Source organism: Petromyzon marinus, chromosome 8 (genome assembly GCF_048934315.1).
Source record: "Petromyzon marinus isolate PM22_M1 ecotype Great Lakes invasive population chromosome 8, UKy_Petmar_22M1.pri1.0, whole genome shotgun sequence".
In the NCBI taxonomy this organism is placed as follows: domain Eukaryota; kingdom Metazoa; phylum Chordata; class Hyperoartia; order Petromyzontiformes; family Petromyzontidae; genus Petromyzon; species Petromyzon marinus.
In genome coordinates this window covers 17,463,976-17,488,804 of record NC_133674.1, presented here as the reverse complement: position 1 = coordinate 17,488,804, position 24,829 = coordinate 17,463,976, and the positions used below count along the sequence as shown (strand labels likewise).

Below are 24,829 nucleotides of genomic sequence, written 5' to 3'. Positions count from 1 at the left end.
AAGAACATTCCAGATGACCGTGGAAACGCATCTCAAAGCGCACGATACAGTGACCGTATTTGTTCGATGGTTAGCCAGAAGCTGCTGCTGGGATGACTGGAGTCTGCTTGATGGTTTATGCTCCTTGAAGCGCTAGCAAGGTTTTCTCGGTTCATGTTATGACAAGCACTTTGTGTGTAATGAGTGCGACTTTATAATTTGTTGTTCGGCAACCAGAGCATATTAGCCACCTAGTTCGAAGGTGATCACGATCAAAGTATCATTATTCAATCGAATTCAATAAAATGCATCTAGGCAATTTACATCCTGAAAAAATAATTCCAGTTTAGCTACCAAGTCCCTTTCTTGGCAGTAGGTGGCATCATTGTGCCTACAAGAACGCATAATGTTACTGACGATTGGGATGAGTATGTAAGTTTCGGATAAAAATGGCATGGTTGGTCACTCAGAATTCCATCTATGGCCCTTTACAACTGTGTATGCTTTACTCATGTGCCGTCTCTGGCTGGCTGCTTTTTCCATAGAAAAACTGATCCAAGGCCTAAAATCTCCAGAGCCTTCCCTCTTGCTTCCTGATCTGCTGCCTTCGTCAGACCCATTTGGCAGCCCTGGCGAGAGTATGCATGGTAACACATTACTAACACAGATGGGTTTTTATTTTTGCTAATATATTTCATTTAAAAAGTTAATGTTTAACTTTGAGTTTTATAATTCAAGCATTCCACTCTGCTTTAACAGCCTTTGAAATACTAACGCTTTTATACGAACACGCAGGCGAATACTATCTACTGAATAGGATATTGCTAAACACAAAACAGCGTGTGTTTTTACTGCAGGGATTGTTAATTTCACATTCTAGATTTTACATTGCCTTGACACATTTTGCCGCTCACATTTTGTGTTTGATCTTTCGACGGTTCGTTTGAAATTCGATTTCTTCTCTCTGCTCCTGTCTTCTGCTGGATCGGTGGGATTTGCATCACTGCAATGTGCTGTAGGGGAGGCTAACTCCCTGCCGGCTAGCATTAAGTCTGACCAGGAGGCAGCAGAGCCTAAAGACGATGAATTTGATCCTATTCCTCTCGTTCCCAGAAAGAGCTCGCCCAGTAAGTATGTGGACTTCAGAGTATATATAATGTCCTTTGAAGCATCAATTTTTCGCATGTTTTTGAGAACATTACTCGGTGAAACACTGAGAACGTCACTGTGTTTGTGTCCTATAATGAAATATTTGTTTTCCCACTGCCAATATGAACTCGGTGTTAACTGCCAGCTATACTCTGGTTTTATTAATTGGTTGCTGAGAACTTAAGGGGCAAAGTTATTAAAATATTCTAAACCAGAGAATAGCTTCCATTTGGTCGATTTAAAGTTGTAGTCAATGACCTTTTCTGATAAACATACAGTTTGTATGTTTACCTTCATAGTTTGTGGAATGTTTTGACGTTCAACTTATGCATGCATTTTCTTGTTGGTTTAATGTGTTAAAGTATTATATGTCTTAAGTAATTGCTCAATCCCAATCCATCAAGAGTGCGGTGTCGTTTGTTGAGTACATCCAAGCCTGTTAGACAAAGTTTAGAAGAAGTATATGCACATTCTAGCTCACTTCTTCTCTGCCTGCATTCCGAGTTGCATGATGAAGGTCACAAGCAGTTTTCCGGAGGTGAAAAATATTCAAATTTCTGGCCATGGCAGGCCAAAATGCCCATTTTGCCAGGATAGAGCGCGCATTTTTTTAAAGGTTGTATTTTTTAAAAATCACAATTCACAACAGCGTTAAAGAAAACCAAATTGTACGCAAAGTTGCACGATCTGGCAACGCTGGCAACAAGAACAATGAAATACGTTTAAGCTCAGCTTGGATTGGCGATGGTGCAAAGTGTTGGTCTTGATTGTTCTTGATAACTTCCTGCATTTCACTTAAGCAAATATTCTAAACCATGTTTGACCTAATTCGACTGTTTTAGCAGTTCACAAACCACACATCCGCAAGTTATTTAATCGCGCCACTGCACTCAATTTACATTTAACACAAGCCCTCGTGTTTTGTTATAATTAAATTGTACATAGACCGAAACCTTGCTTATCCTTTATTTGGAGAGTAAAGTAATCGTGCTTGCTTCTGTTTATATAGCTTCCCCGGTCCATGCAAATGCATGTTTAATGTTACATCTATATAAATGTGTACATGACCAGGTAAACCACTTTTTGATATAAAACAATATTTTTTAGGAAGACCGGGCATGCATATTTTGAGAGATACCGCACAAAATAATGCTTCCTGTCTTTGTTATCATTAACTTTCTTTTGCAATGTTACGTAAAAAAAAATTGCCACTCAAGCAATTAAATTTCTCTTAATTGACAAACGTATCTGTTCAATTGACAAGTCCTCTCATACGACAATGGCTGTTTTCATAGATGTGGCCGAATTGAACAAACAGATCCTACCAAGCTCAATGGAGAGTCATATTTACGGTTCGCAAATGTCTAAAATTCAGAAGACAGCATATTTTTGTAAACTTTGAATTGCTACCTAATGCAAACCAATCCGTCTTTATGCTTGCAGTCAATTTTATTTTGGGTAAGGTCCATTGAAATTTTTGAATGAGACAAGTGTCTGCATAAAGGCACGTGGTTGCTGTTCATATGTGCATAATGTGCATATGTGCATAATAGCTCATTTCCTTAGTAGAAACATAGCCAATGCCAAAACACCAAACATGAGCCAGGAACATCAGAAACTATTGCAACCCATGAACCTGTAAGCAGAGGGATTCTTGTTGCAAGAGTGTAACCGATATATTGTTCCACACGATGAATTTATGTAAATGTTTCACGATTTCTCTCTGTTCGTGTGTGCGCATGTGCGCGTGCGTGCGTGCAGGCCATTCGCGGAACAGCAGTGAGGGCTCAGCGGAGGGTGGGATGCCCAGCCTAGGTAGGCCCCTGGTTCTGGTGGACCAGCTGATAGACCTCTGAAAGAGAAGAGCTCTGAATCCCACTGCTGGCTTCCCTGCTGCCAATCTCCCTCCTCTCGCTCGCTCGCCCCTCCCTCTTGTGCACTCGGCAGTGCCGTCGCAGCCATACTGAACCCAAACAGCCGAACCACTTTGTACTGCTACTCAACAGCATTGAAGTCCAGTTGCTGACCTCCCCGCGCCCCATGTATCTTGCTGACCCCGCCCGTACTGGACATCTGTGAAAAAGAGCTTCGTAGCTCATCGGATTTCTCCAGCCTAAAGATTCTGATTTGATTGTCAGTGGTTAGCGTCGGTATTCGTACTGCACTGAATGATAATTGAAATAAGTGATGGAAAAAAAACAATGGCCAAACTATTTACCCATGCAGCCGATTGTTGATGATATTCCGCTATAGGAAAATTTGGATGGTACGTTTATGGAACATGATGCGATGAGCACTGAGCTGAAATGCATTTGCTAAATACTGTGGCTATACCGGTGTTGAAATCTGCTGCATAGCTCCAAAGCATCCTCCTCTTTCTTCCCTTGCTCCCCTTCCTCCTCCCCACGCGAGAACTCCGTGCATGAAGACTAAAAGACTGTGTACCAGGGTGGCGGGGGGGGGGACCTTCAAATTGTGGAGCGACCATCAAAATAAAGGGCAAAGCTCTGTGTGAACTGGGCGCAGCTGCACTACTCATCGCAGTACTTTAGATGCACAAGCATCGAACATGGGCTCTCCTCTAGTCTCTCTCCCTTCCTTGCAGTATCTTCTTTCCTGCTGTATTCCTGGTGTGAACGCCACATTTGTCGTCATCATTGCCATTTTATTGCTGTGACATTCGAGCCATGTAGACGTTAGCTATTCGGGACCTTGAGACTCATCAGCCTTTTCCCGTTCCTGCTTCCCTAGTATTGCGCGTGCGGTCGCTCGGAGGGGGCTTTTAATTTAATTCCACCGGCGTTGATTGCAGCTGTGTGTAGATGAGAATGTATATGAGACATAGGGTAAATTGATATAGAGCAGACAATTGTTATATATAGTTAATGATTAGTAGTAGCAGTGTTTGTGAATTATTTAAGTGGTGTTGGACGTCATGATATTAAGCTTAAATATTCGTATTACTTTTGGGTGTCAGATGTAATTACGCGATATAGTTTTTTTTTCTGCAAACAAGACGAAAGAGAGAACTATATACTGTGCTGTATTAAGCGTGCGCTGCTGACAAACTGTGAAACAATGAGCAAGGGATTGAGAAAATAAATAACTGTGTTCCAAGTTAAATACTTATACTGACTGACATATAGCATAAATTTCCTTATTTATACAACACGTGCCAAAGTGTAAGAAAATAATTTGGATTAAGTGCATACACAATTCATATTCCTCATAAACGTAAAAATTCATTTCAAAGACTTATGAAACGAGCACACCCACAGCCCGACTCAAATAATATGTAATATTGAAATGTCTTTTTGGAAAATCTCTAGAATTATCAAAGCAAAATGTGAACGTACAAGGATCCTGCTTCTGGGAATGGTCTCACTCGCATGAAAAAATTGGATGGAAAATGATAACACATTGAAATTAACACAGTTTTAAAAGTGAATATTATAATGCGATGTGAATTCATGAGAAATGTGTGGGAAGCCTCACCGGAAAAGGTTGATGACACGACTGTTTGAGATTGTATATCATGTTTATTCTTAACCATGCAATATCTTGTTGCCCTCCACCCCCCTCCCCTAACTCCCCTTAGTTTGTGATTTGTCAATGAGCTGTAAACTTTGTATGTACCGATTTGTAAGTAGTGTGCTAACTTCCCTCCTTGTGCTCTACTGTAGAAGTAAAACTCCTTGTGCGAATGTTGAACTCTTGATTTTTATTTCCAAACCATATAACTAAGAAAAACTATTTAACCAACATACTGGATCTTAACGAAATACGAGTCTAGCAGACAGTGGTCAAACGAATTATCTTGCAGTTGCTCCCCTACAGAAGGTGCTTCTTTCAACTAATATCCTCCTACACTACAAATGCATGCGCCTGGCACGACATGGATGGAGCATGAGCTTCTGTTATGCTCGCTTGCTGTCGATCTGCAGGCGCGGCACGAACAAATGTTTAGCAAGTCACGAAAATTGACCACCTGCTTGAGAATGTATGACCTTTTCAGCATTGTCAAGTAATGGTTCTCATAAAAGAACAATTTGTACTTTTTTTGCACATCAGACAAAAACTTAGTTTATAGGTCAGGCTTGGTCTGAGTTTTATAAAGTTTTAACACTGCTGAAAGCGGCAGACATGTCTGATATATACCTGCCTATTTTCCGTTATTCCATTGCCTTGCCTACTTATAATGTATATTAATACAGTGGTCTTCGTATACGGTAACAAATTGCATTGCAAGAACTGTAAATGTGGGAGCTGTGAATCTGCAAGTCAGACTAGCACATGGAAAGTAACAGCTTTATGCGCCCCAAAGCAGGTTACACCAGAGGCTTAACGTCATATTTTATCGTCACAATCATGCCCATTGACTTCCGATCTCTAATACATTATACATTTTTCACCACTACTAACATGTTATTGATGGCATTACTAACCTGGAATTAACCATGCATAACTAACTGGGCTGACGGCCAATAAGTGGTGAAATGTGTTGCTTTTAAATCGTTTTAGTCGAACAAAAATGTTTGCTTGCATCTTAAAATTACCATCAGTATTGGAAACGATGTTAAAAACTAAATTATCATTTGACTTCGTTGTAAAGATCTTAAAGATAAACTGATGACACTCCAATTGTTGTGGGTTTATAGTTCGCCGGATGCGGGTTTTCGGGCTGTGCCGAGTGTTGTTCGGTATCATGTCCAACGTTTCATAAATTGCAAAGATCAGAAAGGCAAACTGGTGATGGCATACTCCTGCATAACTTTTCGCAGTTATGTCATTGGAGAGCCCTCCGGTGTGTTTTCGCGTTGTGCAGCGAGCGCGCTGTCCGGCACGATGTCCATCCGGCATTTTGCTCCAGACGCGCTGGGGAGTTTCTTCGGTTCTCGAAGAACGCGAATTTGAAACGTTGGACATCATGCCGAACAACACGCGGCGCAACCCCCAAAAACCCGCATCCTCCGGCGAGCTACAAACCGACAACGAATCGTTTACTTTTTGGACAGGAGTGACGGCTTCTTGGTTGAGGGCAGCACCACGGCGGTGTTGTTGTGCATGGCTCGCAGAGAGGGAGATGAACGGTTTTGATTGGGCGGCGGCGCTTTGTCTCCCCCCCCTCCAGGGCTGGCTGGTCACGCCGCCTCGCGCATGGCAAAACCGGCGGCCTTCCGGCGGCCTGGGCAGCAACAGGCGGCACTCAACGGCCAGTGCCTCTACTCCCCCTTTTAGCCGTGCTGTTGTCATTGCAGTGTGGCGGGGGGAGTTGTGGGGATTCACCAAAAGAATTGCCGCTTAATTGGAGGCAGTGGGAGAGAACCGGGGGGGGGGGGGGGACCTAGTGTAAAAAACAACTGCTCTGCGTGCATTCGGTTCTTGCAATGTATAGTGTCCGTTGGCTTTAAAATGGTTGCGGCATAAATCACTTTTCCTGTTTTGCTTTGGTATGGTTTTTCCCTTTCACAGGAGAAACTGAGTGGTTTATTTTTTTTGGTGGATTGTGAAGCTTTTCCTGTTATTTTTGAAAATTAGAAATTAGGTTGCAGGTTTTTTTTACCAAGCCTGATTATTTCCGGTTATTTAAAAAAATATGGCTTTGAAGTAATTTTGCACACAATTTCGAACGTAAGAAATTATTATTTTTTCCAACCTGTGAAGACTTGATTGTGATTAAATGGACCGCAGCTGTCATTTTATCTATTTTGTAATACTTGTTGGAAGCAATTGTAGTAGCACCCATGTATATTGCTGATTCGATTTTTTTGTTTATTTCTGATGATCCTGAGATAAACATTTTAAAATGTACATGTAGTTTTCTGTGGAATTACATGTCGCTCGTGACAGGTTTAAACCATTTAATTAAGCTTAAAGAAAAATAAATTACGTATTATTCCACACTGCAAATGCAACAACAATTTTTTTTCTCAATCGTTAACCAACACCGAACACTCTGCACCTTTTACGCAGCAAAAAAAAATATTGTTTACACAAATCGCACGATAAAGTGAACCATCCTGACAGGTGGAATTCGACTGCAAAAATAAATTGCGATGAGAATCGAAATAAGTGGACGAGTTTCATTGAGGCCACCACCTGAACGGTTGTACACGTTGTACACGCTTTGGTGGTGGCGGCGGCGGCGGCATGTTCTTCAGAAGACTGTTTTGGTCGCATTCCGATGTTCTCTCCTTGCACACGCTTGTCTATAGAAGTTCACGGGGATTTTTTTTTTAATTTGGAAACTGTCCACGTGACCAGGATACGTTAGATGTCCACGAGGCAGAATTGACGCTTTCTTTATTTTGTGTTTCTTTTCACACAAAGGGGAGCAACAAGTGCGTGCCGTCGATTCGTTGTGTGCGCAGAACAAACGTGGTGTGTGTGGCGGCGCACGAGAAAACAGACGCCTCTATTACTGAGCAAACCTGAGACGGTAATTGCCCAGGATCGAACATTGTGAAGCCTCGCACAAAACTCTGTGACTGTTTTTTTTCTTTCATTTAAAATATTTAAACACTTGAATTTCAATACAGCGCAGCAATTTTGTTGTTGCTGTTGCTTAAAAAGTTTTAAATCGTTCAGAAATTAAGTCATCGCCATTCCTGATGTATTTTAACATTTCCGCTAGAATCTGGTTTATTATAAGCATTCCAATTTGAACACACTTCATTCTAAATTGGGACCATTATGTAGGTGAGGATATAATTTGACTTGTTAAGGTGTTCCATTTTGTGCTAAATTACACAATGTAGCGCTGTTTTATGCTGCTTGTCCTCAGCTTACGTGTAACCCTAGCAGGTGCAAATTTTTAACTTTAAAAGGCCATTGCATCAATGCAGAATAATCTTACATTTCCCTCTGCAAACCCTAAATCATCATCGCCCCCTGCATAAAAAAACGAATGAAACATGCCCAGCGTAAAGCATTCTATGCGTTTCAACAAAGCCACAGATTATCAAAGGCTTACATACTGTGACAAGATGCAATTTATTTCTCAGTTTGTTACCGTGAGATTTTCCGAACCACGGGGGACTTCTTTTGATGCGACTTATATTGTAGAACAAGACGTTTAATTGTCCTCTGTGAAAAGGTTGCATGTTTGATTGTAATCCAAAATTACACGTGTAATTCTATCTAAGAAACCTGTTCCTTCCCATTTGGTGCAATCATTTTCACTCTTAATACACAAGTGAAGTGAAAGTGAATACAGCTGGTCTTTTTGTTATTTTTTCAGTCCCCTTTCTCAAAGCTGTTTAATCATTGCAAACCAGTCACTTTGCCCGTTTTACAAAACTCAATACGGTGCATTGGCTGTGTTTTACGTACGCCGTTGAATGTCAGTTGGACTCTAAAAAAAAACTCATTCCGTAATTTTAACAAATCCTGGCGAGACCAATCGATGTGAGCTTGACAGCATCCCAACATGTTTGAGGTGCAGCGTCTAAACAAAAAAATGTGCTGTTGTGCAGTACAACATACTCGATTCTGTGTTGTTTATCGTATCGTGGCGCATTCCCAAGTCCAATTTGCGCATTCAATGATTCACCATTACCAGACCAACAGTGATTATGGCAGAAAGCTGTACTTTGAGATTTTTTTTCTCCAAAAATTTATATGGTGAAATATTTTACCCCAAGCAACATTTAAAAACAAGAAACTTGGTGCTCGTAGGAGGCACTTCCACCGTGTCTGTGTTGACGTGGCTCGACTGAAGCATGTCTAATCCGCATCTGTTTTCCTCATTTTGTTAATCTGTTAAGAGCTGAGCATTTGATTACTATGCAAAGCTGTTGTTCCTTCTGAGTTGTATGTGCTTCAGGATCAAGTTATTTTTTGCCATATTTTAAACGTTTACCTCTTATTATTTTTTGTTATTGTGCGATTTTTAGTTATGTACTATGCAAAAAGCAGATATTCCCCCAAAAATATTTGGTCTATCATTCTTTGAACTTTTCCCGGTCGTTTGTGTGGTCTTTTTTCTCTCCTGTTACCTCTTTGATTTTCTTGTCCAAAAGGAAAGAGAATGACTCCATTGCCTCTTTAGCAGCATTCCCTTCTTCCCGTATATTTTCATGAAATGAAAATGTTATTATCCCTCTTGTCGCGGTTGTGTTTGGAGGAAAAAAGTTTCGTGCGGTTTCCTAAATGCACATTGTTGATGTGTTAAGTCCCAATCTTTACAACAAAAAACAACAGTATGATTAGTTGCTTGGAAATGTTTTGTGTAAGGAATCCACCTCCTGTCCCATATAATGGACAATTGCTCTGAAAATCCTTTCTGTTTAAAAAAGATTTAATCTTGGAATCCTTAAATGGGTCTGTTATTGCGTGACTACTTTATGAGATTGTGTAAAGCACTGTATCGGAAAATTGAATCAAGAAAGTTGTAAATCCGCCTCGCCACATGCGTCTACAGGGGCGCAAGTGATCGTCTCCTGTCTGTATTAATTTTAGTGTTATTAATGTTCTCTCCAAATGAATGTTCTCATGCTCACTGTTTGCTTTTGCGTACCAGGCAAGTCTGTCCGACTTGAACAAGGCATTGTTGTAACTGCTGAATTCTGATGTGTAAAACCATTACGAAGGGTTCATTATTAGGAAGCCCACTTAGCTGCTTTGAGTGATGTGTAGTGAATGTGAAATTGTGTACGCCAGTTTATAGTCGGCCATTTCAAAAAGCTACTGTAAAAGGCAATTCGCTACCACCGTCGGATGGTGGCGTGCGGTGATTTTATTATATCAAATGTACAAAAAATTGTGTGCTTGAAGCTGTTTATCAATAAAGTTCCTGTTACTTCAAGGCATTTTGAACATGCTGTGTTTCAAACGCATGGTAACCCACCCGCATGTGTTTCGTGGAAATGTTTCCGAAAACAAAACAAACAAAAAAACCCCCAATAATTATTATTGCTCTCATGTTCTCTTATGTCTTGCCAGGATTGTGTTTTAAGAGGTTGTAACTGAAAAAAATGTAAGGATGAGAGAACATGCACATCATTCTGTAGTTGAGTGTCAATGTTTTTTCGTGGCTTTGGTGTCCTTTTATTTTGCTTGTGGTCATATCATTTCCCTTTCGGAGTGTTTGTACACAGCACCCATAGTACGTGTGAACACAGACAAATCTCTTGTTACAATCATACCAACGGTTGTGGTTAAAAACAAAAAGTTTCCATTGTGTGTGTCCCATCATTAAAATCGGCTTTGGTGTTCAGGAGTCCATTACATACGAGTTGTAACAGAGGCTTACCGTGCTGCGTTTCTCATTTATGAACCCAACATTAACGGTATGTGTAACTAGTCAATATAATATGCTCGTTGTATTGCTGTGTGTATATACTACGTATGTTTTATATTGCCAATATTGCGATATCGACCTAGTTTTATATTATTATTTCATTACAGCGTTGATGTTTTATAATACGATGATTTTATGTTATGTGCGCACGGTAGGTCATTTAACAAATTGCTGTCTTTTTTCATTCCATTGCAGGCACTAATCCCAGGACTTGGGATGTTGTGGCCAAGAGTTCTGTTAGTGTTGGAAACTCACAGTACACACCACAGGCTGCAGTGCACTTGAACAAGGTAGCTGCTAACGTACCCCATATCACTGTACAAGAAAGCAGGAGTGACGTGGTGAAACCAGAAAACGCAGGCGAAGTTGCGTATGGTGTTTACGGAACGCCAACATATGCCGACAAGGAAGCTGCGTCATCATTGCTCGATGATGGCAGTGACTTTGAGAAAAAAATCATCGCAGCGGCTTCTGACCTCCCATGCACCACCACCACCGATAATTTAATCACTGAGAAGAAAGAGGAAGACACAAGCGAGACGTATGATGCATCCCCCCTAGATGCTTCCACGGAATTTAGGGGTAAAACTCCCGAAACAAGCATCGGAGGTGGAACTGGGAGAGCTGGCTTTTCTACAGAGAAAAACACTACGAGCATAACGGTTTCCATCTCTGGAGGGCCAGTAGAGCAGCATCCGGTGGTCATTTTTGAAGAGGGAAATGCCACAATTCGTGATCCTGCCACCCAAGTAATCGCCAATATTGCGACAATTCGTGATCCTGCCACCCAAGTCCACACTACATCTGGTGCAGCGGAGGTCGATGTGTTTTCGGAGGCACCGTTTCCCATCGGTCAAGAAAGGGAAGACATCTTTTCCAAGGCTCCTTTTAAACCCGCCGCGCAAGACGACGTCTTCCGCAATGCTCCCTTTGTAAAAAAGACTACTCGGGGGAGCCTGCCGCGAGCCAGCGCCCACGACTCGCCCGTCCAAATCCGAAGGGCAGACGACGGAGCAGCTCGGCCGCGGGATGTCGGGAAGGAAGGAAGCGCGGCACAAGCGAAGGACCCGACCCGCGGCGTCTCCGCGCAGGGCGCGAGCGTCGGCCACGAGCGACGGACGATCCCGCAGAAATTCTCCGCAGACATCGCCGACCTCCGGGCGCGAGCTCAGGCGCACGGCGAGGAGCTGGCGAGGAACGCGGCGGTAGCGGTGGCGCCGGCGGTCAAGGCTCGCGCGCCTGCGTCACTGCTGGACAGCGTCAGCGTGCAGCCGTTCCGCCCGCAGGCGCTCGCGCGCTACTCGCGCCACCACCGCGGAGACGACGGAGGCGGTGGCGACGGAGGCGGTGGAGACGCCGTCGTGGGGGTCGCTGGGTCTCGGCGGTCGGAGCGCGACGCGCGCGGAGAGCCTGCGGCGGGCGACTGAGCCGCCCGTCAGCGCCGGCCCACACGGAGGAAAAACATGAGCGGCGGGTGAGGGCAAGGCTCGGGGAGATTTAAATAGTTCGCTTAGTGAAATTAACCCAATTGGCACTTTTGGAAATTTGCACGTTAGGTGTGGCGAGTATTTTAAGTTAAAAAAAGCGGAATGTGCTGTCTAATTGATGCTTCGTGGGTAGGCGAGTTTATGGTCGAAAGATGTGCGCCACCGATTTTTTTTAATTTCCTGGCTTAAACATATAAAAGAAAACATGCTTCCTCACTCAAGCTATTGAGGATGGAATAATCACGTAAGTTATTATGGGCATGCCCACGAGTAGGAGTGGTGACGATACGGCAGCAGATTGCACATAGCATGTGCATTTCACATAACACCATCAATCATTCTGTAAGTGGATTGGCCTCGCGCAACACGGGAAGGATGGAGACCTGGCTGATTAATTTTACTAAGTGAAATGGAGTTTAATTCAACCTTTGTGCATGGTTGAAATATGTAACCCTTTAAAATATACACACACACAAAACACAAACAGAACTCTGTTCTCGTAATCATTGCAGTCTCCATATCTTAAGCTTATATCTTGCCTGTCCAATGTACACATTTCCGTGCAGTTGCATTCTCACTTTAAAACTATGAATAGTCATCGCATTTGGGTATACATTTGCGTCGTTTGAGACGGTAGTTTTCACTGTATTTGTGTATTAATTTATGAGGCCTAATGTCAAAACAACTAGAGTATCCCAAACTAACACTGTTTCGTGTGGCACTCGTCGTGTTTTGCTGCTAGGCATACGTCACATTGCAAAACACTTTATAATTAAGAGTACGTTTGCCTTGTATTTAAATGTATGCACTTCTGAGCCTAACTTGACAAAGTGCATGCGGTATAAGCTGTTCCAAAGAAATTATAACGCAGTGCGTGTGTTCTCATTTTTTCCAAGCACTGTGTGAATGAAGTGTTATCGTATTGTGAGGGGCAAGGCTTTATTTCATCATGGAAGTATTTTCTGGAAATCAGCCCCAGACCAGAGCTCCCGCTAAAATTACGGCCGAAGTTATAGTCCATCTAGTATAACACTGAAAGAACCAAAGAAGATAGCATAACACTTCCGCGACGTTCATCTACACTAATGAAGCAAAAACCCAAAGCTGGCGCTACGCCGCACCATCGGGCGATTTTTTTTTAGCAGTTTGACTAAGCGCCGGATTACTGTCGCATGCAGCGTCCTCTACGTGCAAGTTCTGCTTTAGGGGTTGGCGAAATAGATAAGCGATGCACGCGCATGGCAACGGAGCTGTTACAAGTAAAATGACTTTCAGAAAAAAAATATCTGCCTTCGAGCCACTTGCTGCAATGCAGACTCCAAAACATTATCCTCAAAGTCCGTTTGTAATTTCATGTGGTGAATGTTGAAAAAAACAAAATCTGTACGTACAAAGATATAGTATTTTGATGGTACGTGAAAATATCACCCTCTTACCAGAATCGCCCGAAATGCACCGGGCTTTTGCCAGATCTTGGAAGCTAAGCCGGGTTTTGAGCCTGCATAGCACTTGGATAGGTGACCACCCATGCATGCTAGGTTGTAATAAGCAGCTACAGGGCTGTACTATTTTGTGGTTAGCAGAGGCCAGTGCAGCAAGCTCCGATGTTGTATTGTGCGCCTGTGCTTCCGCGTACATACTCCCCCACCACCAACATGCACTAACCAGTTTGGTGAAGTATGGCCAAATAATCCCAATGAACCGCACGGTGTGATTGAGAATCTCGTCCAGCAGTGGATTGGCATTAGGGCTGTTATATGTGCATGAAAATATTGTATGTGCCCTACACAGAACAGCACGTAGAGATATACTCGCTCTGTAACGGAATTACAAGCGCCAACAAATTATGGTTGACACTTATGCGTAAAGTTGCATGTGCCTGCATTCGAAACGAATTAAGCAAGATTTAAATATAAACACGGTGCATGAAAAAAAAAATCCAACTTTATGAAGTAGCCAATTCCCTTAGGTTGGGAATTCGTGCTCGCAGTCGTGCCCTGGAAAGAGGGGGTGGCATTAACGTTCACAGGAGTGGTTGTTCCCGTCACAGCTAATTAAGTTTCGTTTCGTGACAGCAGTGGTTGTTCAGCTGCCTTGGCTCTCAAAAGGCTGCGGGGGGAATGTGGTTTGCAACCGTACACGGCGATGAATGCCGACTTCAGTTTGTGCCGCCTCTAAAATTCATGTCGTCGTGTAACGCTTGCAGTTTTGCCCACTGTTGGCCGCGGCCCCGTATAGTTTAAAATTTCGGTGTAAATTTGCTACTTTGGTAAAAAAAATATACGTATAGTTTAAAATTTCGGTGTAAATTTGCTACTTCGGTAAAACAAATATATACGGTTTGGTTATTTTTCTCACCGTCACTTGGGGGAAACAAGGATCTTGACGTTTCGGCCGACTGGCCTTCAGGAAACGCCAAGGATTATTATGAGAGCCTCAAATACTATGGGAAGGATTGGGGGGGGGGGGGTGATGGCTGTTGATGCAGAACCAACTAGCAGAGGGGTGTGGGTCTCCTCACATTGGATGAAGATATTAGACTCACTGAAGTGCAATTAATCCTCGGTATTTTACGATTTCTGAAATGGTATTTAAGAGGTTAATTGGCTGGTAATATTGTGTCACTGAGATCTAAATGTTTTTTTTTAGAGTGAGAAATTCAAAGGGATTCAGGAAGTTAACAATGGGCACAACATGACGGTTTATAGGTTCGATACCAGTATTTAAGAATGAAAATTGGGCCTGGTGGGATTTTTTGTCTCTCTCCAAAGATGTTATGTATTTGCATCAGGTTATTAATGGCATTGTGTCGATTCGTGACTACGGGTGTGCACGTTGGCATTGTTTCGAGACACTTTTGGCTGTGTTTTATTTATACGTTTTGGGTTGCGGTGAATGTTTGCTGTTGAATTGTTAGCCTTATCGTGTTGTGAAAGCACAATCAGTGGCACCCTGGCTCACAAGCGTCTACGCAAACTTGGCACACTTTGAGTTGCTGCTCTCCTCTTGAGCTTTGGGACAAACTATAAACTTTGGCATTGAAAAAACTGATGACTACACCACTCATCTAACGCTAACTTTGCCTTTTGTCGTTTATATACAGTATACCTGCTCTCATCGGCCGTGATGTAGATCCTATTGTCTGTTATAGCTGTGAGTGTATTCAAATTAGCCACAAAAAGGACGGTGGATAAAACGATTAACTTGCCGGTGAACTCGACTTATCCGAAAAATTCACGGATTATGATTTTACGACTTCATTTTCCTTCAGTGCATGCTGGGAAAAAAGGGTCCGTTAAGACCCACGGACAATTGGCTCAATTTTCCAAACAAATCCGGTGAAATATGTATAAACGATTGTGAACTATTCTGCAACGCAGGATGTTAAAACCATGGATATTCGTGGATAATTGAAAGAATAGTGGATGCAGATGAAATAAGAATTATTTGCAGGTTCTACGGCTTCCACAGAATAATAGGAGTCGCAAGTAATGGCGTCGCAGATAAGAGGAGTTCTACCATATACAACTTCTACGAGCAGAGTTGTACCATCAGACCATCACTGCACACTTAGTGTAATTTAGTATAAGCACGTTACTTGGCTGGTCAGCACAGTGCCCCTGATGTTAAAGTGTACGAGTAGCACATGAGTAATATTCAGGCTCATGCATTTGCATAGTTATTGCGTTCCTCGTGTAGAGTTGAGCGTCTTACAGGGCTTGATATCACATTCGATATTTTCCAGAACGCTGCTAGGCTGGCTTGGGAGTTGGGATTATTATCGGTGTTAGGGCACTGCCACAAAAGTACACGGGGTACGCCCGTCCATACTAGAATATTATTGTACCCTATATTTCTACAATTCTAATAGATTTGATATTCATAATGAAGGTTTTTGGGTTTGTGGGCGTAAATATACATCTGCCGTTAATCCACTACGATCCAACACAGCTCATTAGTAAGGTTTGTCACGTGAACAAAACGTGGCAAATAGTGACTACTTCAGCACACCGATGTGTTGGAGCGTAAACCCACAACATTTACAATTTGAGTTCGACGTTTCGCTAGTGATTACAACCAGCTTCATCAGGCGATTTGCCAGAATTATGGAGAAGTCTTGTTTTCGGCCTTAGAGTAAGATGATGACATCACTCTGCCTATCAGGTGCGAAGATCAGAGGGGGGGGGGGGATGTAATCATAAATAATTTAGGGTTGATAGAAAAGTAGGGTACAACGTGGACAAAATAAGGTGAGATGGATGTGGTGTGTAATGAAGCACTGGTGCCTTATGAGTGGGCAGGTTTGGTGGGGTTAAAAGCGAAGCTGTTTGTTTGGTTTACATTGCTCACCGTGTATTGTTTTACTTGAATGCAAACGTCAATAAAACAGCCTCTTGAAAAAAACACCTGCATTTGGTGTTGTATACTTCGCACCGTGCAACCCTCAGACAGCAATATAAGTCGCACGGTTAATAAAAAAAAATTCAATCATTTTCATTATTACCAATTGCTCATTTTCGATCACGTGCTTAACTCCTCTGGCCAGCTCACAACGTCCATCGCGGTGAAGTATGGTCAAACAAACCCGCATGACTCGCAAGGGACGGGTGACCCGGTGGGAGGCTGAGCCAGCAGTTGAATGACAAATGGTCACGTGCTTATACATTGAACTCGTGAGTTGTTGGACACGACACAACGAGCCAAAGTAATTGTTACAGTGAACAGAAAACAGCGGAGCTGCTTTCCTACATTTTTATATATGACAAATATGTTCGTGTTAGTGTATGCAATTTATAAATAAGCTGCTCAACGTTACCTCTTAAGCGAATGGAACAAACGATAGAAATAAGGACAAAACGATACAAACAACATGGTTCACATTACACAAAAAATCGATTACAGGTCCCCCTTCCTGTGCGGTAGATGCGTTCGAAAATAAAGGGAGGGGGGCGCACAAAGCGAAACCGCACGAGAGACAGCTGCCTGTCGCCTTGCGCACAACGCGCAGTGCACACAACGCTGCCTGCCCCCACGCCCAACCGCGTAGCCCCGGTGGGGTTGGGGACCGCTGCTTTCAAGGACCGCTTCGTGACCGTTATTCACCGCAGTGCATTGCAGCTCGTGAAATATTGCGGGGTTATTTTTTTGTTTTACCGCATTAAAAAAAGACAAATCACTGCTCCTCTTGTTGTTTTGGTTGCCGATCCCCCCCGCTGCCATAGCCGCATGTACTGCAGAGTGAATTCAAACCGCACAATATTGCGGTTTTTGTTTTCGGGAGAAATAGGTTAGCCGCACGTACAGCACGGAATCGCACAAAGCGAGGACGCATACGACGAGAGACTTGTCGGTTTTTCATACCGTGGCCATGAATCGTGGAAATTAATTGTCGTCGATTTAAAAGCGCAGCAAACTCGCGAGAGTTGTATCGCAGCGATGGTCAGGAGGGGGCAGTGAAGTGCTTTGCCGAAGCCCTTTAAACCCAGTCCTCACATCAAGCCTGTGGACAGTCTCCCTTTCAGCATTCCACCTCCTAGAATGCAACGAAGTGTTGTTTTAATTCCAAAACATTTAAGAGAATAATGTATTCAACACACAATTTCCCGTCAATGATTGATTGTACGTGATATTAAACAAAAAAAGTAACTTTCTCTTTGTCATCAAAGTCTTCTTATGGCCTGGCTTTTGCTCAATTGTGTGATCTTTCTTTATTTATTCTCCTTCCTGCTTATCCCCCCCCCCATTCCAAAACACACCGCATTCTCCGTGTGCATGGTGGGAGGTCTCTCCTTCTCTGATGCTGGTGGTGTCTGGAGGTTGCGACTGAAGCTATACCATTCTTGCGCATAATGGCAATACTTTTACAGAGCTAAGAAGTGCCGATGTCGGAGAGATCTACCGGCCACGACGGGAGGTCTTCAGGAGAGAGTTTGTGTAGTTTTGCTGCTCCTCCGTTGAAGTAAGACAGCTTACTGTGGTTTAACACGTCGGCTTTCGCGACCAATATTATCCATACGAGTTTTTTTTGGGTAAGATCGCGTAATTAAATAACTGTGTCGTTAAACCCGCCACCACTCGATAGTCAATTAGTAAGGTTTGTCACGTAAACAGAACGTGCCAATTCGTTACTAGTACAGCACACCGGTGTGTTGGAGAGTAAATCCACAAAATTTATAAATCGAGTACGACGTTTTGCCAGTAATTACAACTCGCATCACCAGACGACAGTAATTACAACTAATTAATGGCGAAACGTCGTACGAGAACTGTAAATGTTGTGGGTTTATTCTCCAACACACCGGTGTGCTGGACTAGTAACGAATGGGGATGTTTTGTTTACGTGACAACCCTTATCAGTTGGCTGTGTCGGTATTGGCGGGTTTAAGGACACATTTATATTTACGCGATCTAACCCACAAAACTCTCTATTATACAGTGGTTTACTATATGGTCGGTGGTAGTTTACTCTCCTTCAACGGAGGAATATACAAAAAAACCGACATGAAACTCTGTCCTGAAGCCCTCTCGTGCCGAGCAGACCTCGACAATTAGCATTTATCTCCCTGAACATGCTGCTGAAAAAAATGTGATACTGCATTCGACGATGTATTCTAAAACCTTCTTTTTCTGGGGGCCCAAGCATCAAGCATTGTTGGTGGGCCCCCCCCCCCCCCGTTTCCATGTATAAGCTCCTCGTTAGATGACAGGAGTGATATCGACAAGAGGTAGATGTCGCGTGATGATGTCGATAAAAGATAGAGATGGACACGAGAGACAAAGATGGATTTAGATCAGAGCAGAGACAAAAAAGCGACGAGTAATATAAATCCATTTTATGTTAATTAGTTTATTATGAGAATAGGTTTTCCCCTTTTTTCTGGCAACAAAACAGCTGTGTTAAGATGTTAAAAGACCAAACTGAAATCTTTGACAAGGAATCATGTCTGCATTAACCACAATGCTTGTGGTCAGAATGCAAACAAAAACATGCTCTGATAATATATGCATTGTCTTTGAAACTAATTGGTCCATACCAGAGACAGCTTTCTTTGGAGCCTCGTCTCAAACGGTGTTAGATCAGAAAAATGGGAAAACCTATTCTCATATTTTGGTACTGGCAAAGGAGGTCCCATGATGTAGTTGATTATGTTTATTAGAATTTGAATTCCAGCGAATATCTGGTTATCCATGAACCCAGAGCCTCTTCAAACTGCTTGTGTACGTATATGTAGTGTTTAAAAGACAAGGATCCCCCCCGCCCAGTATAGCCTTCACAGCCTTGTTGGGGCAAGTGCTGTTAGCGAGCACCTATGAAGGCCGGCACGGCACACGGAGGGGGTGGGTGATCAACACCACGCCCGGCCGCCTTTGCCTCTCCAGTGGCGATGTTTACACCCCGCACCAGGTACTCATTTGAGGCCGAGTTGACCTGTATTGTGTTTAAGCACACACGCAGAGAAAACAGCCTTGCACGCGTTAAACATTCCACATGTTTCGTACATTTGGCTAAACTTGTTTTTTTTTCCCGTTCCTAAATTTCCGATCTTGGCACGGGGCGACGACGCGGTCGGTCAGTCGGTCCGTGTGCACAGGCCACTTGCACCAGCGGCTTCAAGGCGCAGACGTGAAGACGCATGGTGTTGACAAGACTGCTCCCCCCCCCACTCCTCCTGCCCCCCCCCCTCAAAAAGCTTTGCCGAGCAGAACAATGTTACTACGGGGCCAAACAACAACAAAACCTCCAGTTTTCATACAGCCTGGTTTGTTCGTGGTGGTGGTGGTACCCAGCCCCAGAATTTTGATCCATTTTGTGCGACCACATTAAACGATGGTGTCTCGTGCACCAAGTTACTCATTTTCACAGAAGACTTTGGAAGGGAATGAAGCCCCTGGCTGTGTGGCTTATTCCAAGCAGATGTTGTGGGCGAGTGTGCGCGCGAGTGTACGCGCTCACCATACTCGGGTCCCGCTCCGAGGATGGATTTCACCGCTGCGAGTTATTTTAAGGAGTAAAATGCCTTTAAGTAATCAGATGCTTGTAATACATCATATATTTGGTTCGATTTTCATGTCAATGCAGCAAGAGTGTATCTTGTTATAATTATGCGCACGCACAGCCTTGCATGGAATTAATAATGTAAGTATTTTGCCAGTGTCGAGATATATGTGGTGCGTATTTAGATTTAATCGTCATTAAATCCACAACTTTCAGTAAATAATAGCTTTCAATAAACAGGCTTTTTTTAACTGCAAATATAAACGAAACGTAAATGATGTCACATATGCTTGCACAGGAAAACATGCATTTGACATCTAATACAAAATATATAAATTGCAACTCTTTGATAAACAACTGCAGGGTCAAGGTCTTCGCATGCCACGTCAGCCAATGGGGGTGGTTTAACCATACTTCACCATGCTGGTCAGCCCTTGAACTGGTTCCGTATCGCCCTTGACACCGATGTTAGCCATAGACTGGAATCAAACTCAGAGAGCCGGGTGCAGAGCAGGCGCATTAACTATTGCGCCACCGCGCCGCCTCTGCGCATGTATTAAATCGCAAGTTATTTTATTCACCTGTTGATGTGTCATCTTTAAAGTGGCTTTTCCGTTCATTTTCCATGTCAAAAAAAGCTGAATTTTTACACTCACAGTCAATAAAAAAGACATTTCGTCCGCGATGTCCTGTACGCAAAAGTAACAGAACGCCCTTTTATCTCCATTTAAAATGAAGCGTCTTGTCAGTTTTATAGCCCGCCGTTCTCTAGCTGCCTGTAATGTACTTAACTGTTGGGGGGGGGGGGGGGCGGGGGAGGGTGCAGTGGCAAAATGCTAACGACCCCAGAATCCGATATTCCCACTAACACCCAGAGTCAAGAGGGAGGAGGCAAAAAAATAATGGAATTCCAGCAGCCTCGAGTTCCGGTCTTGCAATGGATACTCGGAGGTGAGAGGTTATGCCGTGGGAGCTCCACAGCGTGCGTGGCTGTTACATCTCCGTGGTGGGTCCGACAACGCAGATTGAGGGCCCTCCATGCCCTCCCTCTCCCCCCATCCCGTCAGCACCCCCCCCCCCCCGTCCTGCTTCTCCATGCCGCCGGCACCACCTCGCGTTCTATCGGGCCAGCAGATGGGGAAGGCCTGCCCACCAGCGCCGGATGATCCTAGTCGCACAAGTAGCTACATATGTAGTAGTAGCTACGGGCCCCGCACTTTCAAGGGCCCCTCGCTGAATGCTTTCAATCTATCAATTCCGGTTCAGCCATTTTGCACTTATGGCAAATGATAAAATACAATTATTGTACTATGCAAGTAAAACATGTATGTGTTTAATTGTATTTTTAGTTTAGGGCCCCTTTATAACATATGCTACAGGGAAACTCTTGACTTAAACCTTTCGCGACTGCAGGAATTCATATTCTTTGGATCTTTCGGTAAAGTCACGTTATTTGTTGTTATTTTCTTTGAACCTATCTCCTATCTACGTGACTTTACCGAAAGACCCAAAGAATATATGCTGCAGGCCCCGCACTAGCTTGATCCGGCACTGCCGCCCACTCGACGACCTTGTTTAAATTGGCCACGACATCAGCGCTGTTGGGCCTCTTTGAGCTGCCATTGCCACGCCGTCGCTGTTGATGCGCGGGCAACGCGCTTCAGTCTCATCATCCCGCGCGATGACGTCGATGCATCATTTGTGTTTGTGTTAAAGTCAAGTGATGGGCCGCTGATTCTCCGCTACAGCCACCACCACCCTCCCCCCCTTGCCCCCCTCTCCCTCCACAAAAAAAATTCTGCGAGTGAAAGTTGCAGTTATTTCGTGAAATGCTTTTTTTTGTTTGACGCCGTGTTTATATCTCAACATATTAGCCGCTGTTGTGGAACAGGCGGCGTGGCAGAATGAGCACACGGCTGAGAAAGGAAAGGGCGAGAGAGGGTTTAGAGGGGGAGATGGAGTAAGTGCGTGCGTGTGTGTCACATGTTTCTCACTCTGGCACCTCCACCCATCAATTATGTTTAAAGACTTCAAGGGAAAACGTCTTTCTGTGAACCGGTCAATAATAATAAGAAGTTGAGCGATACCGTTCACCTCTGTGGGTGTCAAGGCTGTATTCATTCTTTATTTTTGCCCGAATGCCTTGGAGCTCAACAAGAAACATACGCACACGGCGTACTCCATAGTCTAACGTTAAGCTGATCTTTTCCTAGAAATTGTAACGCTAAGATAAACGTCCGTAGTAGAGCTTATCTCTGTTGGGAAAGCAAGTGCGTGAGTGATCTGGGATTTACGTTCAACGCATGCTGAACTTATATTTTGCACGGGTTCGTAGCCAAGCGTGCTAATCGGAGGTGCAGGGGAAGGACGACAGACTTCATACGAAAAGCAGTTCTCATAGAAATTAGTCTTCAATTGACATGTTTTTAAGTGCATAGACTCCAGTGGCTTCCTAATACGGAGCACAGCTTTACTTTTAAACGTGCCTCTACTTCGCAAGTAGCCTCATTTGACGGTGTTATTTTTTTTACGAGTGACAGAAGTGGAATGACAATGGGTCCTGCATGCGGTGTGATGGGACTAGTGGCCACGGGAGGTAATGGCAGGTGAGGTCAGCCTGCAGTACGAATGCACTGGTGGTGGCCACTGGAGGTAATCACGGGGGAGTCAGTTGTGAGTGCGAAGGGACTTGTGGCTACGGGAATGTTCGAGAAGGGGGCGTGGTCAGTTGACGGAAGAGGACGGTGGAGTCTGCTGGTGGAGCGAGCGTCCAGAGTCAGCGAGAAGGTTCGAGAAGGGGGGCGTGGCCTCGTGTCGGTATTTAAGGAGGAGATGCGCGGGAGGCTCGGGGCTGTTGCGGTGGGGGTCTCCGCCTGATGTCAAGCGAACGTATCTTCAATGAAGTGCCATCTCAAGAGAACCGTGTCAAGTTGTCATTACAGAAGCATTGACAACATGCGGCCGTTAGTTGCGAACGCAGCCACGCGGACTCGACCGCCGCGATACAATTTGCAGCAATCCGGTCTGCGAGAAGATGAAATTGGGTTTTTGGGAGGCGAAAGCGAATGCCCTAGGGAGCCACAACGCAACCTCCGGTGGGCGTTGGCTGTCCTTTATTGCCCGCCTGCTGCTAAGTGGCCACACGTTCGAGAATCGCCGGGTTCATTTATTAACTCTCACACTCGTCACCCACCCGTGTGTCAGCAGTTTAAACCAACAACCTCGCAATGAAGGCGAGCCTCTCGCGCGAAGTGAGTGAGTGTGTGTTGAAACGCACCGGTTCTCGCAAATGAATGAACCGAGTTGAAAAAAAGAAAAGGACACACTATTCCCAAATGTCGACATTTCGGAGCAAGAGTCGATCGCTCAGAGGCGCTTTCCAAATCCCGTGAAGTCACCCCGCATGGAAAAGGAGGAGGGAGAAAAAAAGAGAGGTTACAGTATTTATTTATTTCATAAAGGGATTTTTTTGCAGTGCTTGCGCCCACGTGTGTCTCGTGTTACCAGTTGCCACGTCGGACCCACAGGTAAATTAAAACCGTCCTCCAGTGTTCCGCACAATAAATTGCCTTTCCTCCACACTTGCTCGGCTCCAGAAAAGGTGGCGTCTCACCGACTCCGTTTCGTTTCGCCGCGGCACGGTCCAGGGACAAGGTGGGCCCCCTTCAGGGACAAGGTGGGCCTCCTTCAAGGGTAAGGTGGGCCCTTCAGGGACATGGTGGGCATCCTTCAAGGGTAAGGTGGGCCTACAGGGACAAGGTGGGCCCCCTTCAAGGACAAGGTGGGCCTACAGGGACAAGGTAGGCCCCCTTCAGGGACAAGGTGGGCCCCCTTCAGGGACAAGGTGGGCACCCTTCAGGGACAGGGTGGGCCCTTCAGGGATAAGGTGGGCCTACAGGGACAAGGTGTGCCTACAGGGACAAGGTGGGCCCCCTTCAAGGACAAGGTGGGCCTACAGGGACAAGGTGGGCCTACAGGGACAAGGTGGGTCCCCTTCAGGGACAAGGTGGGCCCCCTTCAGGGATAAGGTGGGCCTACAGGGACAAGGTGGGCCTACAGGGACAAGGTGGGCCCCCTTCAAGGACAAGGTGGGCCCTTCAGGGACAAGGTGGGCCTACAGTGACAAGGTGGGCCTACAGGGACAAGGTGGGTCCCCTTCAAGGACAAGGTGGGCCCCCTTCAAGGACAAGGTGGGCCCCCTTCAAGGACAAGGTGGGCCTACAGGGACAAGGTGGGCCCCTTCAGGGACAAGGTGGACCCTTTTCAGGAGGTGGCCTCTTAGGTACCCCTCCCCCCCCCCCCCCCCCCCTGTCCAGCGCGGGATTTTCACTCATCCCCTTTATCCAGGCGACTCGCGAGTCGGAAAACGTCAGAAATGATTCCCTAGAGATAAAAATATATACACACGTTGATGAAAAGAAAACTTGCCATTTTGCACAGCTGCGCTCAGTGCGAGCGTTTGGTATAGAAGGGTTTTTTTTTCCTTTTAAACTTTTTTTCTCGTTTTAATGTAACTCGAGTTATATGGATCAAACACAAATATTGCACAGGCGCTCCGTATTCCAGATTATATATATATCCCTAGTCGAGCAAGTTATTACAATGAATTGTTTCATTTTCATCCGTGCCTGCAGACATCTCCTCAATTGGCATTAAAGTGCCAAGTTTCCATTAAAAATCGCAAGTTTATCCGTGGATTCTGTGAGGTGAGCGTTGTGCCACGTCGGAGCCACAGGTAAATTAAAACCGTCCTCCAGTGTTCCACACGATAAATTGCCTTTCCTCCACACTTGCTCGGCTCCAGAAAAGGTGGCGTCTCACCGACTCCGTTTCGTTTGGCCGCGGCACGGTCCAGGGACAAGGTTGGCACCCTTCAGGGACAAGGTGGGCCCTACAGGGACAAGGTGGGCCCTACAG

General features: G+C 44.6%; 1 protein-coding gene across 12 annotated transcripts in view; it reads left to right on the top strand.

Moving 5' to 3' along the window:
* The window catches only part of AAK1 (AP2 associated kinase 1), a 44,844-nt gene extending 27,752 nt beyond the window's left edge, over window positions 1-17,092 (top strand). For 3 of the 12 annotated variants that reach the window (XM_076065712.1, XM_032949972.2, XM_032949971.2), the window contains exons 17-20: window positions 525-626; window positions 999-1,106; window positions 2,890-2,943; window positions 10,625-17,092. In XM_076065712.1, the coding sequence (XP_075921827.1) occupies window positions 525-626; window positions 999-1,106; window positions 2,890-2,943; window positions 10,625-11,856 (1,496 nt within the window). In that variant the 3' untranslated portion in view covers window positions 11,857-17,092. Of the gene's footprint in view, window positions 1-524; window positions 627-998; window positions 1,107-2,889; window positions 2,944-6,259; window positions 9,935-10,624 lie in introns of those variants that run through there. The other 9 variants (XM_032949979.2, XM_032949978.2, XM_032949977.2 and 6 more) reach the window with 6 other exon arrangements.
* Window positions 17,093-24,829: the final 7,737 nt, after the last annotated feature.